Source organism: Echeneis naucrates, chromosome 5 (genome assembly GCF_900963305.1).
Source record: "Echeneis naucrates chromosome 5, fEcheNa1.1, whole genome shotgun sequence".
Lineage (NCBI taxonomy): Eukaryota > Metazoa > Chordata > Actinopteri > Carangiformes > Echeneidae > Echeneis > Echeneis naucrates.
The window spans coordinates 5882954-5897507 of NC_042515.1; the positions used below are offsets into that span (position 1 = coordinate 5882954).

Genomic DNA, 14554 nt, shown 5'->3' on the forward strand with positions numbered 1-14554 from the left:
GTCAATTTCCACCCAAACCTAGAATACAAAGCAAACTGGAACTGCCAGTGTTGAATTCGGCTTCATTTATTTTCCAAAACACAGACACGAGTGTAGTTTGAAACGTGATTTTAGATGAGCTGGCTACTTTGTGGTTTTATCTGACGCCGAATTTAGATGGTGTTGATGCTCTTGCAATCAGTGTTTAAACTTTCTTTTCCAAGGATTTTCTGCTTCTTCTTTCTTCTCTACTGTACTGACTTTAAAAAAATAAAAAAATAAAAAAATAAACATTTGGTGGTAGCTCCACTGAAAGAAGCAACAGAAGCAGAAGAGGACTAAACAGGTGGAGTGGAAACATTAAATTTAATTAGTAAATGGAGAAGCCTGTTTATAGAAAAACAGATGTATAAGTGAATGGAGAATCACGAGAGCGTGCAAACACTTTGAAAATGTCCCAGATGGTCCTAATGGGGCTCACGTCACCCTGCTGCTCTTTGACCTGACTCTGGGCATCCGAATTAAATTCAAGTCACTGTTCACAGTAACTTCTTTGTATCTTTGTAGCCGCCTACTTGAACTCAATCATACAGGCTAACGCTCGCTGCATTTCTCCAAGGATTGTAAAATGGCATTACCATTCCTGCACGCAATCAGAGCAGGGGCGTCCCCTTCTCATGAAGACTAATTTCCTCCGAGAACAGTCCCCCTCTTAATGCTTCTTTCACCCCGACATGCCTAACTTGCACATGCAGTCTCTGTGCTTTTGATCGTTTGTACTGGTCGGACAGATTTAGTACTTCCTCTTACATCACTATCTCCTACTACACTGAGGCTTTTGTATTGTCCCTCACTTATAAGCTGCTTTGGATGAAAGCATCTGCCAAATGACTAAATGTAAATGAAGAACAATGGCTTCTCATCTGTCTTCTTATTTGCTCGTTGGCTCTGCTAATAGCGGAGTAACCCGCCGTGGCACCATCTGCAAACTGCACTGTTGTTAATTCTGCGTAGGCTGCTTTGCTTAATTGTGGGGTTCCTTGTTTGGCTGGGTTTGTGTTACATTGCAGGTAGGTGTGCTGAAACTATCAGCGGTTGCTGTGTGTGTGTGTGTTTATGGACCGAAGAAGCATCCAGGTGACACTAGCTGCTCTCTGAGTGATCTCAGATTGTCCGTATTTAATATATCCCTGCTTTGCGGCTGAGCTGTGCTGTGTATGAGATTTTTAATTTGATAAAAGTGCATTCTCTATCATGTAAACGGAACATATAGATGGACGGTTTGAAAGTTTATTTTTTGATGTGCAAATGAGGCTTTGAATAAGATGTTTTGTATTTGAGAAGGACTTAGAAGTTCAACTGACCATCTGGAACCTGAAGATCTTTATTTTACCTATCGTATCTGACAAGAACAAGTTTAAAATACTCAGTAAACTCGTGAATCAATTATCGGGATATTTGCAGATACATTTTCGGAGAATTAGACTGATCAATTAAGTGGATAATTGTTCCGGCTCAGCACTTAAATACCCATTGATTGGTCAAATGTGACATTTAAGCTGCTGTTTTTCCAAAAGCTGTAATGGATGTGTGTTTATTTTGGACATTTTTATCCCAATTGACTAAATGTAACAAATTGGTGAACCAGCAAACCTGCACACATCCACCATTCAGCCGTATTCTGATACAGTAGACTACTATGTTTAAACTGTTTGTTGGTCCAGGGCCAAGTTGCAGCTTTTCACGGTTCACAGTTGAGTATTTTTGTCAGCCGGTGTAAAGTAAAATGGAGGCTTGGTACACTTGTCTGGATTTAGTGGACCCCTGTAGGATGGCCTCAGCAGGCAACTGTGTTAAAATTAATGGGCAGAGGCTCTGAAAGTTAGGCTATATTTTAACTTTGTTTTTTCCAACACATCAATTTTTTTTTTTTTTTTTTTGCTGTGTTACAGCAAATCCATTCAAGTGAAGGTCGGGTGTCTTGTCGCGTTAGAGGTGTGTGTGTGTGTGTGTGTGTGTTTTTTTTTTTTTTTTTTAGCACATCTCCCGTTGTCTTCCAAAGTATTAGGTGCAAGCGCTTGAATTTTCACAGAATGAGGCCAATCTGTATCTTCTCTTCGATACACTGGAATGAAAGTTGTCCCTTACTCTGAAGATTATGTCGTACTGTAGATTTACTCCTCAGAGTTTGTGGGCCTTATGCATTTTTGTATTAGCTGCAGGAAACAGGTGTGTGTGTGTGTATAAAAGTGCTGCAGGTGACGGAACTGGTCTGAAAAGATTTGTATCTCTCTTTTCCCCGGCAATTTGTATGAAAAGCCTTGAAAAAAGACTGAATAGGATTCAGATTGAAGAAACAGATTTGACGCCGGATTATGACTCAACCTCAAACTGCTGCTCTCAGTCAGGTACTTGATTATTTTTATTTATTTATTTTATATTTTTTTTGTGTGTGTGTTGCTGTAGGTTGTGCTGCTGCATTGTGTTGCTCCCCATTATCTTGAAAAATCTAACAAATCCAGACTTCCTGGCACTTGTTCCCGCTGATGTGCCCCAGTTTTCCATATGTTACAGCTTCAAGTGATTCTGCTGGAAATGGGGCTCTCAGGGGTGCCGGTCTGATAAAACATAAATTCCTTAATCCTGAAAGACGGGCAGGTCTAGCTCAACAGATACAGTAAATCAATCAGTCAATCTGTCTGAGAGGTAGCAGCTCTCTCTATCGACTGAACGCCCCCGCCCTTCCCCTCCTTCCACAGTACACGCCGACACTTTCTAGGACATGCTACACATTGATCGTTTGTGGTGATGTAGTCAGTTTTCATGTCACAGCTTTGGATAAATTTAACTCTTTTTAGTTTGTATCCTTAAAAAAAAAAAACAAAAGAAAGAAAGTAAAGAAAAAAAAAACATGTAAAAAGTGTATTTGATCCACAAGATAAAGTATGCTAGGCATCATTACCGAGCGCCGCTTAGAGTCAACAGGAGGTTTGGAGATGGTTCACTTCATGTCATCTTCTTTCTGGACCATTACCTAAGCTCACAGGGCGAGAGAGTGAGCGAGCGAGCGGGCAGCCTTCAGTGCCATCGGCTCTGAGAGACCAGGATGTTTGGGTATATTTGAACCTGTAGGGATTCAGGATTCAAGCCTGGCCTCTGAATTGTGTTCAATCCAGGCCCCGTGTGTGTGTGTGTGTGTGTGTGTGTGTGTGTGTGTGTGTGTGTGTGTGTGTGTGATGATAGTTAGGAATTGAAAGCTTTATAGGGAGAAAACCTGGCAGCAGCAGTGAATACAAAGCAGAATCGTTGCTTCTCCCCCCCCAAGGAGAGTCTAAACAAGAGTATAGGAGATTGAGTGCATCAAGGATAAGTCTCTGTAAAGACGAAGGGTGGCAACTGAGAAATGTGGGGGTGTTTGTTTCATCGTTTCAGCAAAGATAATAGTCATTGAATCAGTCGGCAGCGGACGGGAAGTCAACAGTTTTTAATATGCTCTTCTGGCTCTCTGATGGTTTTCCACTCGTAGCGTCTTCATCCTTTTTAACCAGCACAAGATTTCCCCCCTCCGCTCTTCCCGGGCAGGAGAATCAGAGCTTGTTCTCACATTTCAGTCCATTTGTCTCCTGCAAGATGGAGCTCAGTGATCGTAGCCCTCCATTAGCCTGCACAGAAAAACCATCCAGTGCAAGTAAACAAAAAATGTAGGGATGGCCCAATTGTCCTTACCCCTTCTGTTCTAAAACTTGTCTTCCAAATGACTTGCGGTATCTTCAAAACAGAACATTACGTCTGCTGCCGGAAGAGCACCGCTCTGGCCTTGTGTTAATAAGCCTTGTTTGCATGTCCCAAAATTTCTGTAGCGGCTCTCTGGTGTGGTTGTCATAGAGCTGATATTTCCAGAGATAAATTACAGCCGCGTCTCCTCAGGGTTCTCAGGGAAGGGAAATCAAACGGCCACAGTCAGCCGTTGCATAATATCATGTCTTGGCGAGATTTACAACATATCTTGGGTTCCTAAATAAATCACAACTGTCAACCACATTTTCATGCATTTGCAATTAATGCGGCTCCAAGTTAAAATATTCAAGCTCCTGACGCCCGTTTCTCCTTGTATCTCACAATGATGCATGCAAGGGATGACGAGGCAAAATGATTGGGATCATTTCAATCCATTTACTCTGTGTGAAGGTGCTTTTCCGATCAGGCTTGTTGGGCTGCAGTGTGCTCCCATCAATCTGCGTGAACACGGTCATTAAACAGTTTATGACATCGTTTTTAAGCGACTGCATAGTTCCTCTTCACACTCTGAAGCTAATAGTTGATTAGTTGAATCACCGATTGATCAAAAACTCTGAATATTCTCTAGTTCCAGCTTCGCCAATATGATGATTTCCAGCTTTTGTCAGTTTTTAACGTCATTGTTAACTGAAGATCTTTGGACACCAATCTTTAGAGTCATCTGGGGATTCTGGGAAAATGTGGTGAGCGCTTTGCCCGTTTTCTTATAATTAGAGTAACAATCTTGCTGAATTTAACACTTTAGTGCAGAATCTAGGAACGGTTAGGAATGGACTATATATATATATATATATATATTCTACAGCAGCGTGCTGTAGAAATTTATTGATTTGCTGACTATTGGAAGGGGTTACCTCCAGGATGATCATATGGATAAAAAAATTACAGCGAAAGCTGGTTGTGAGAAGTTGCAGCTGGCTCCTCACATACAACATACAAAAAAACAAACAAAAAAAAAAAGTTGTGTGGCATAAATGTATTGAGCAGAATCTGGTGGTTGGTGCAAACTATGTGGTCAGCTCGTACGATAATTGTTTTGAAAGCTTTAGCTGTTATTTTCTATAATTTGGTTGAAATTATTAGTGTGTGTACTTCAGCCAGCTCCGTCCTGAGAGGTGCTTTTCCTCTTTGCCAAATGTTCACTCTGTCAATAGTGGTCAGAGATTGCGTGTTTTCAAAAATGGAGGGAAATACCACTCGCCTGCTACCAGGCCCCTTGTATAAGAAAGAATAAAGCCCACATTGAGGCTGCATGGATCTGAGTGAGCTGAGGCGTGTTTCTATCGTGAAGTACAACACAGACTGGTATCAAGATTGCTCTTTGTCTCAAATGCATAGCGTGACAGCTGGTGCAAGAAGAAAAAGAAGAGATTGTCTTCATCAAGACATTTTTCTGTAGTGATGATGGAGACGTATGAAGGCCTGAAGATTCATTCTGTCAAATTATACACTTACTTCATTTGCAGCTGCTCTTTTGGGAAATTTTGCTTCTGCTAAATTTCTACTTCATCAAAATGAGCTGATCTTTGCAAGTAATAAGGTCTTTATGGTCCACGCATTAATATATCATCTAATTGGGTCAATTGGAAATAAGGCAACAGCTGTTTTGATCATTAATCGCTGATTTCAGTCATCAAGCAAAAACACTAAGTAGAATTTTAGGTTCTCCAATGTGAGAGTTTGCTGCTTTTCTTGGTTCGATATTGTAAACAAAACCAGCTTTTTTCCATTTATGATACAAAAGACCATTGATACAGCTGTACAGCAGATCAACAATCAACAATGTAAACATTTGCTAGCTTGGTTGAGTGAATTGCTCAAATTTTATTGCAGTTTTCAGATTTTCTTGCGGCGAAATGAAGGCATTATCGCCAGTCTCGCTAACGTGAACAAAATACAGCAGCCATCATATTGATTAATCGGTTATTCTTCCTCACTTTCGTCGCAGCCTCACTGGAGCTCTCCGCTCTTTGTGTGCAGCCTCGCCCTGCTCTCGCCATTCATTTTCCTCAGGGCAGCCTTCTCTTACCTTCCTATTGATCTGCTGTGCGCCAACATGCTGGACTGTCAATTAGAGAGCCCCTCCTGCCCATCTGTGAGAGGAGAGCTGCAGCATTTCAAAAAGTTTCCCTGGCCGGCTCTGCCATTTGGAAGACGAAGAGGGGCCAACGTTCTGCTGAAAATAAATAAACATGGATGGATCCTCATTTGTATTTATTATCTTCCTTTTTAAAGGACTGATCGGGCTGTGGAAGGCTTGAATGATAAAGAAAGCCATGAGGTGGAGGTTATTGATGGAGGGGCTGGTCTGCAGAAGTTTGAACAATTTATTCAGCTCAAACAACAGAGGTCACCTTGACTTTTGTTCTCCCTTTCTTCCTCCTGAGGTAATATGCTTTGAGGAGAGTTAAATGGATGCATGTCTCTCGCTGCAATCCTGTTTGTGGCCTACAGTACTTTTACATCACACTTCATCCTCCTGGATGCCATATTCCCCAATGGTGTTTATATTTATGTTCTGTTAAAACACAAACTGTCTCTAGACCGCCTTCAAATATCAACAGAGTGTTGCAACATTTCCTAAATATCAAATTTGTCTGCACACTTGAAAAGAAATCTCAGTGACAGATGCGTAGGCGAGGCGAGAACCGGGTACAATGTAAGACAACGCCCACGCTGCGTCGTCTTGCGCGCAGTCAAAGCCACTCTTGTTTGATAACACTTCTGTCAAGAACCCTCATGAAGTTGAGTCTTATATATATTACAGACGGTACTCACAGAAAGTCTCCTATTGTAATTGTAAACAGATACGTTTTGGTGTCATCAGAGTCGAGGGGTTCCTGTGGATGCAGTTGATGCCCGCAGTTTGCGTGTCCATGTACCAAATTGTTATTTACCCGAAGGTTATTGCATGGCCTTTCGAAATGAATGCATAGTCTAATCTGAAATGTGCTTGCTTTATGCACCTGAGGAAAGGCTGTTCTCCTGATAAAAATCTCCTGTAACTCCTGCAGCGGTCTTTGACATTCTGCAGATGGTAAGCATTTCTGGTGTCTCTCTCAAGTCTTTGGTGGATGTTTATTGAGGTGTGCGATCAGCGGCTGATTTGTAAATGCACACAGTTTGTTCTCCCATTTGGGGCCCTCTTTAAAATGCGCTGTGTTTGTTGCAATGAATTTAAAAGCAAATCAAAATAAGGTAGATTTTACTGTGTGCTTTAAAACGATTTAAAACACGCAGTATGTTACAGTAAATTGGGAACACTAATAATGTGGAACCTGATTTCTCTGAATGTTCTAATTATGCACTTCTTGATTCGGTTATTCTATCACTATACATCGTGATGAATAAAACCGTTGGAGGGTGGTCCGCCCCGAAACCTGCTGCTTGATTATTGTGAAATTCACAGGTTTTGGCAGAGTGGAATGTTTTATTCAAAGGATACAGACAGCACACCCTGAATTTACTTAGATCTTTCAGATTACAGAATGAATTATCTACATGGTGGCCAAAGAGGGAACGCAGTGAGATATTCATCTGGAAGGCGGCTAAATAAGATGATTAACATGATAATGCTTGATGTAATCTCCCGAAGTGTAAGATCTTTTTCTTTCGATTGCACGAAGAGATGCTCCTTCAGAATGGCTGGCTGGTTGTTTTTTTTTTTTTTAATCAGTCTGAAGGACACCTGGGCTGTCTCCCCACCAGGTCTCCTTTGATGCAAACATGAAGTTTGATGAAATCTGCCTTGAAATCCACAGTCCTTTACAACAGTTACATATTCAAACTCTCCGGTTTGAAGCTGTGAGTTCTTTTGCCTATCTTTGCCACGATATGTTGGCAGCAGCAGCAGCAGCTCCCACTGCCTCTGCCTCACTGCTCAGGTAGTTTTTTTTTTTCTTTTTTCTTTTCTTCTAAAGATATGCTGTTGCTGTTTGTAGGTACAGGAGCTAAGGTGAGTTGGCCGGCTCTCCTGTTGTCATCTGCAGCGCAGTACTTAAAGCTGACCTGTTGTGAATCAACTCTGAAAAATTACTTCTCACTCAGTAGGAGATAGTTGGGTGTATTCAAAGGACCTTGTCACTTCCAATATGCTCTCAATGAATCTTGGCTGTTGCAGATTCTAGGCTTCAGCCCAGTCTGCTGGAAAACCAATGTCTACAGCTCTGTTCTCAGACTGGTTGCTTTTAGATTGTTCCTTCAGAGCCGATTACAGCTCCGGGATGAACAGGGCGTAGATATGTACATACAAGATGGCCTGCAGTGGCAGTATTTTGTGTGGCTGTCTGGCAAGTGCGTGTGTGTGTCTGTTTGTGTGTGAGCCATGGGTGGAGGGGAGGGGGGGGATGATAGTGTGTAGATGAACACACAGTAGAGTTAAGAATCTAAATATCCATCTTTAAGTCTGTGTTATGTGCCTATTGAGCTTGTTTACACAACTGAAATCTGTACGGAATCTGCATCCAAGAACTCTGTGAAATAATAAACTGAACTGTGTCAAAATAGAATTTAGCTTGGCACAACTTTTATGAAAGAGCTGTAAATAAGATTCTAGGCCTGCGGTTGTCAATGTATTGAAACTCTCTTCTTATATGCGCTCAGTAGCTGTGAAATATTTCTATCTACTTATAGTTGAAATTACAGGCAGCACTGATCTGAATGATATTCTAGATTTTTTTTTTGGAAAATGAAAATGTTTGAACTCTCCAGCTTCCTTAATGGCTACGTCCAATCTTAATGCAATGCTTTTCTTAAGGTGGATTTTTATTTTTAATTTTTAATTTTTTTGGGGGCCTTCTCTTGGATATAAAAGTTGCTCCCAATCTTTAATAACATAATTACCATTTCAGACGAGGTTCACAGGCCCTGCCCCTCCTGGTTTGTTGTTCTTTTTTACCATAGAAGGCACAGACTTGGATGCAACTGAGACTCTGAGACCTGCATATGAATTCCATTATAATAAATATAATTGATTTTGCCTGTAGTAAGGAGAAATACGAAGGTAATTTTGGAGTGGTCCGTTTTGCCCACATAAGTATTACCTTTATCCTTCAGCCAATTCAATCCTGCCTTTAGACCGTCAACGTCTCCAATGATGTGACAGGCCTTGAAGAATGTAGCAGCAGTGATATATTGAAAATAATAATTTGATCGGAACGTACCAATGCAGTACAGCAAACTACTGTGACCTGCGGTGCTAACAGCACAGGGCTGCACTATAAAATAGTCAATTCAATTCAATTTGTGCGTTTCATGTAGAATCAATAGCAAAAATATCACGCATACCGTAAGAGCCAAAAAAAAGAAAAGTCAACATATTGTGATGGAGTGCCCTGGCAAGGCTGATAGGTGAGAGCGAAGAACGTGGGATGTGACTCTCAGCCCTGTCAACCTTGAGAGTCCTAAGCAACCTTTTGAATTCACAGCGATGGATGTTGGAAGATTGTTATAAGAGAGAGAGGAATGACTTTGGAAGCAGAACTGTCTCTTTATTACGCATAAGGCTGAAGTAAAAAGGTTAAGGAAGGGGGAAAAAAAAGAGCCATTGAAATGCTCATACCAATAAAAATCCATTTGCCTTTTTTCTGTTTTCTCTGTCCACTGTCTCACTTCTCTCTTTCATCTTGTAGGAATTCGCTCTGAAGCCGGTGGACCTAAGCGGGCCTGAGGGCTCTGACATATACCAAATCCCTGCCCAGGGGAACAGGGGAGATTAAAAACTTCTGATTGAGGTGGAGAGGAAAGAAACACAGAGAGAGGGAGGCAGAGACAGTGGGGGGAAAAAAAAGATTATCGTTCACCTTTGTTCTTCCTAATGCCCCAAGTGAAGGATCTCCATAGGCAAGTCTGTGAATAACGGCAAAGACAAGAGCAGCTGCCGACCACTGTGGTCCGATGATGGAGTGAGGCAGCGTAAGAGGAGGAGAGAACAAATTAACACCTGGCGAAAGAGCCAAGCTCATATTCGCCATTAATTGAATGCCTGGGAGAGAGGAGAGACATGAGCGAAAGCCTTTTCCGTGCCAACTCCTTCAAGAGGCATTGCAATTGACCCTCTGGCTGTCATAAAATAATACCTGGCTTCTGCCGCTCTCTGATTGCTGGGTTTGCTTTTACCGCATCGATGTGTGCCCAGGCTGCGGTCATGTTTCAACCACCGGTGTGTAGACCGGACCGGCTGATCGGCTGTCAACGAAACAGCCTGTCCCTGCCGCTGCTGTCGCTTCTTCTTCTGCTGCTTCTCTACAGCTCCCTCAAGGCCGCTCAGGCTGCCAAGCCCAAAGGACCGGGCCACACGCATTTGAACTCCATCCGCATAGATGGGGATATCTCCTTAGGTGGGCTCTTCCCGGTACACGCCAGGGGCCACGATGGCAAGCCGTGTGGGGAGCTGAAGAAGGAGAAGGGAATACATAGACTGGAGGCCATGCTCTTTGCCCTCGACCGCATCAATAATGACAACAATCTGCTGCCTAACATCACTCTGGGAGCGCGCATCCTGGACACCTGTTCCAGGGACACTCACGCCCTGGAGCAGTCGCTCACCTTCGTGCAGGCGCTCATTGAGAAAGACGGGTCGGACGTCAAATGTCTGGGCGGGGGAGCCCCCATCATCACAAAACCAGAGAGGGTGGTCGGCGTCATCGGCGCTTCCTCCAGCTCCGTCTCCATCATGGTGGCCAACATACTACGCCTGTTTAAGGTAAGACATCGGCACGGCCGCCTGGCTTGGTTTGATTTTAGCCTCTTTCTTATGAATAAAATGTACAGAAGCTTCGCTTGCTGAGATGATGATTACTGCATGACAACGAACTGTTATTGTGATTTCTCCTTATTGATGCTTCGATATGATTGCTTGAATCACTAATAACGCTGACTGATGATAACGACACGCGCGGCTGTACAACGCGAGAGAACAATGCGTGCAAGATATCTGCTGCCAAACTACGGCTGCTTTCATAACTTTAGCGAGGCAATCCCTTGGCAAATCTCATCTCTCCGACGACTCACCCTGGAGGGGTTGGTTGCTAAGCAGTGAGAGGTATTGCCTGTCACAATACAGATGTGATTAATAGGGCCCTACTTGATTTCATTTTTACCCCACAGCCTTTCCTCCAATCAGTTTACTGTTTACATCTGCTTACACTGTGGGAAAACCAAAATCTGTCCATGGACATTTGGACGTTTGATGAATTATCAAATTTTATTTTCTATGGAAGTAGCCAAGGCAAACCTAATAGTTCTTTCTACATTACTGAAGGTTCGATTGCTCTATTTAAGGCTCGACTCACTGCAAAATGATACACCTTTCTTTGACTTCAGACGGAATTACTTTTTATAAAGTGCTGTTGTGTGTGTCTGAGATTGTTTCACGGACAATTACACTTTTTAGCAAAGATGTTACTCAAATCACTTTCAGCGGGACTGGCAGAGTAGTGGCTTGTTTAAACTCCACCTTAATTAGAGCGAAGGATTCTTCCTCGGATAACGCGGAGACTTCAAAACCAACTGCAAAATGTATTTCGCATCTTGTTAAAAAGATGATTATAATCCTGACTCCAAAGTTTCCCTTCACCTTGATCTTGCATGAAAATTCGTTTTTAATTCAGGCAATATTCCCTCTTGTCACGCTGAAAAACCTCATCGGGTCAGATGGTGGCTGAGCAATAAAGAGGCCCCCGCAGCTTATTCCTCATAATTTCTTCAAGGGGCCAGGTGTTTACCGTCATTGGATTGAGTTTTAATGGTGTTGACTACTCTCTGGATTTTGACTGGGTGGTCATTGATGAGTGGAGCCCTGAGCTGACTAATTGCAGATTTAGACTTCATTTTGTCAAAAATGACCCCTCATTTCATTGTTTTTCACTGCTGCTTCCAAGCCTTGAGATGGTAATGTGGCCACAGCCATCTTGTTTTTTTGTTTTTTTTCTGAAACAGTATAGGTAGGAGAAAGTAGAGCTGTTGAGGAATGAGGGATGTATCTGACGACCTCAGTGATCTATCCCAAGGGCGAAACAATAGTATAGACTGAGTAAAATGGAAACCTCCCCTAGAAAGAAGAAGTGCTTTTCCCACACTTCTGTTATATTAGTAGCGTATGTAGTCGATTTATCTCCAAATGAATGTAGGCATTTACAAAGAGAAGTTTAATGTGAGAGAACTCGGAGATTTGTACAAAGAATTAAAAGTCTTGATTTTAACTGAATGCAAAAAAAAAGAAAAAGTACTAATTTTGCAACAAAAAAGTGCAAAAAGACTTAGTCAGTGTTTTTCATTGTGCTCCTCTGGGGAAAACAGTAAGATGGCAGATGTTCAAGTCAGGCAACAAAACACACAAACATACAAGAGAAGCCTGAGTTAAGCACAACAAACGATTAACTTTCATCTGTGCATTCTTTTGCATTTTTTTTTTTCTTAATATTATCATTGACATCGGCAACAGCGCTACTATTTAGGTATTTGTTTGCTTACTGTCTGATAAAGTGCTCTTTATGTCTGCCGGCTGGTCGTGCTCTTTCCGCTTTTTAACTAAAATTACTCCCTCCATTTCTGTCAGCCCTCCCTGTATCTTGGCTGTGACAGTTGGAGCCAATCGGAGGGATGCTTCAAAGACAGCCACCACGAGCACAATCAAGTGTGCAATTGGGAGGGGGGGGGGTGGTCAGACTCGCATGTTGCTTTTCCGTCACAAATGGAAAAAAGGAAAACAAATCGTAGGACACAGATCCGAACCGCTCACAGTTAGGGCTCATAAATCACATATTAATGTGTATTTCTGGGGAGGGGGGCGTGGTTAGGCCCGTGCTCTATCCTGATCATCAAGCTGGTTGCTATATCCAGAACAGTCAATGCTATGGTAGCCGTGTGGACATAATAATAATAATAATAAAAAAATAATACCAAGATGTATTGTGTACGCTGAAACTAGAGACTCAGATCATAATCTGATTGGGAAAACATTTACGGAGGTAATCCATAAAGTGAAAAGTAGGGCCATTTTCACATAGACTTCGGTTTAATGTGACTCCTTTTTGCAGCCTCTCTCAGTGTTGAGAGAGGAAGAGACGGTGGCTGGTAGAACTGAAACAACCATTCTATTTTATCAGCAGGAAAATAATCCTGAATTCTAAATATCCCCAGTTTCAACCTGTTGGTCTTACGTTTTGAATAAATCCAGCGAACAGGTTTGCACGGGACCAAGACATTTCTGGGCCCGGATAATGGGGATGCATTGACATTTTATAGACCAATAATAGAAAGTACAGAACATAGTTGAACCACTGAAATGCAAAACAGGTGGCGTGTTTTGAAAGGCAGAGCAGCGGCGCGTGTGCACATTTTTTGGTTGTTTCCACTCGCACTTGTAATGCTCACATTCCCAGTGCCAAATGCTGGACCACCGCTGAACCAGACCGGACTCTGGCACCGCTTCCTCCGCTGCCTTCTAGCGAGGTCGACATGCTCGGCACGATCCGCAGTGCAGTTGGAGATTATTACTGAGACCTGATTAGGTAGCAGTTTTTATTTCACAGTGGAAAATCTGGCTTTTTTCAGCCAGCACACACGCACACACATTGTGATCGATGGGAGTGAAGCCGAGAGAATGTGAGTCCTGAGGTGAAACGTGAGATTTCGCATGTAGGACGGCGGTGTGGGGCGGCTGGTCTGTAGGTGTGCTGCACCGTAGCACAAATGGGTGGACGCCATGAATACCTTAGCATTAGTCACCATTTTAGGTCAGATGTCGTGATAGCTAAATATTAGATGACAAAAAGCAGCAGACCTCAAGAGTAGACTGAAAAAGATACTGGCTCAAATTGATGAGTCGATTTGGGAAAACTCTTGCTTTGGCTACAGCCGTAGACTTAAGTGTGGTGTTACTTAGTTTTTATGCTTTAAAAAAAAAAAAAAAAGTCAATGCGGTACCTCACAGCAATCTCTACTTGAGTTCTTCTTCTTATAATTACCTTGATTGCAGAATCTTGGAATGTGTGCCGCTTTTCACTGTCATGCTAAACTTTGTGCACCGTTTGAATGTTATGTATGCGGGTCTTTGGCTCGTATATCTGTTGACTTATGGGTGTGCACTGCATATAGCGGTGTGTTTATTGAGCATGCAAAGCCGTGTGTATGATCTCTGTGTCTCACTCTGTCTTCCGCGTGTAAAATATGCGTATATGCACGCTCACCCGGGCAAGAGGATGTAGGCCGCAGTAATGAGCGTCTCGAGTAGCGAGTTCTTGATCCAACTCGCATGGAAGCTTCAAATCCTTTGTCATTAGCACAGCTCGCCGGCTCTCTTCATTAATGCACGTAAGTGGTGTCCTTGCATATTTAATTTGGATTTCTCTGATCTTCTTTCGCTTTATCCTCCATGTGTACAGTATATTAGCATTCCCCTCTTAAGCCCCCCCCACTTCCTTTTTTTTTTTTCTTACACTCAGGCAGCGAGAGGTTAAGAAAGCAGCCCCAGTCAGACGGCCAGGTTGAGTGAGATTTCGTCAGCTCATCTACAGTTTTTACCACTTGGCTTCTTAGTCGCACTATTGAAAATCAAACACTTTGCAAGGCAGTCGCCAATCTATCAGCATCCACTCTAATTGAATAACAGTCATTACAAGGATCAAAAAAGAGAGTAGGCTCCTGACATGATGTAAAGCAGTCTGGTCAGGTTTATAGATTAAACAGTAAACCTTTAATGGAGAGTGGTGTGTGGTCATTTAGACGGGGTCTTGAGTTATGGCTTCCCGGGGATCCACAGGTCAGCCAGCGCCAG

The 14554-nt window shown here is 42.6% G+C and overlaps 1 protein-coding gene across 1 annotated transcript in view; it reads left to right on the plus strand.

Moving 5' to 3' along the window:
- Positions 1-919: 919 nt before the first annotated feature.
- grm4 (glutamate receptor, metabotropic 4) overlaps positions 920-14554 on the plus strand; it is a 122568-nt gene continuing 108933 nt past the window's right edge. Inside the window, exons 1-2 of the mRNA XM_029502060.1 lie at positions 920-1049; positions 9408-10480. Of these exons, the coding sequence (XP_029357920.1) occupies positions 9902-10480 (579 nt within the window). The 5' untranslated portion in view covers positions 920-1049; positions 9408-9901. The remainder of the gene's footprint in view (positions 1050-9407; positions 10481-14554) is intronic.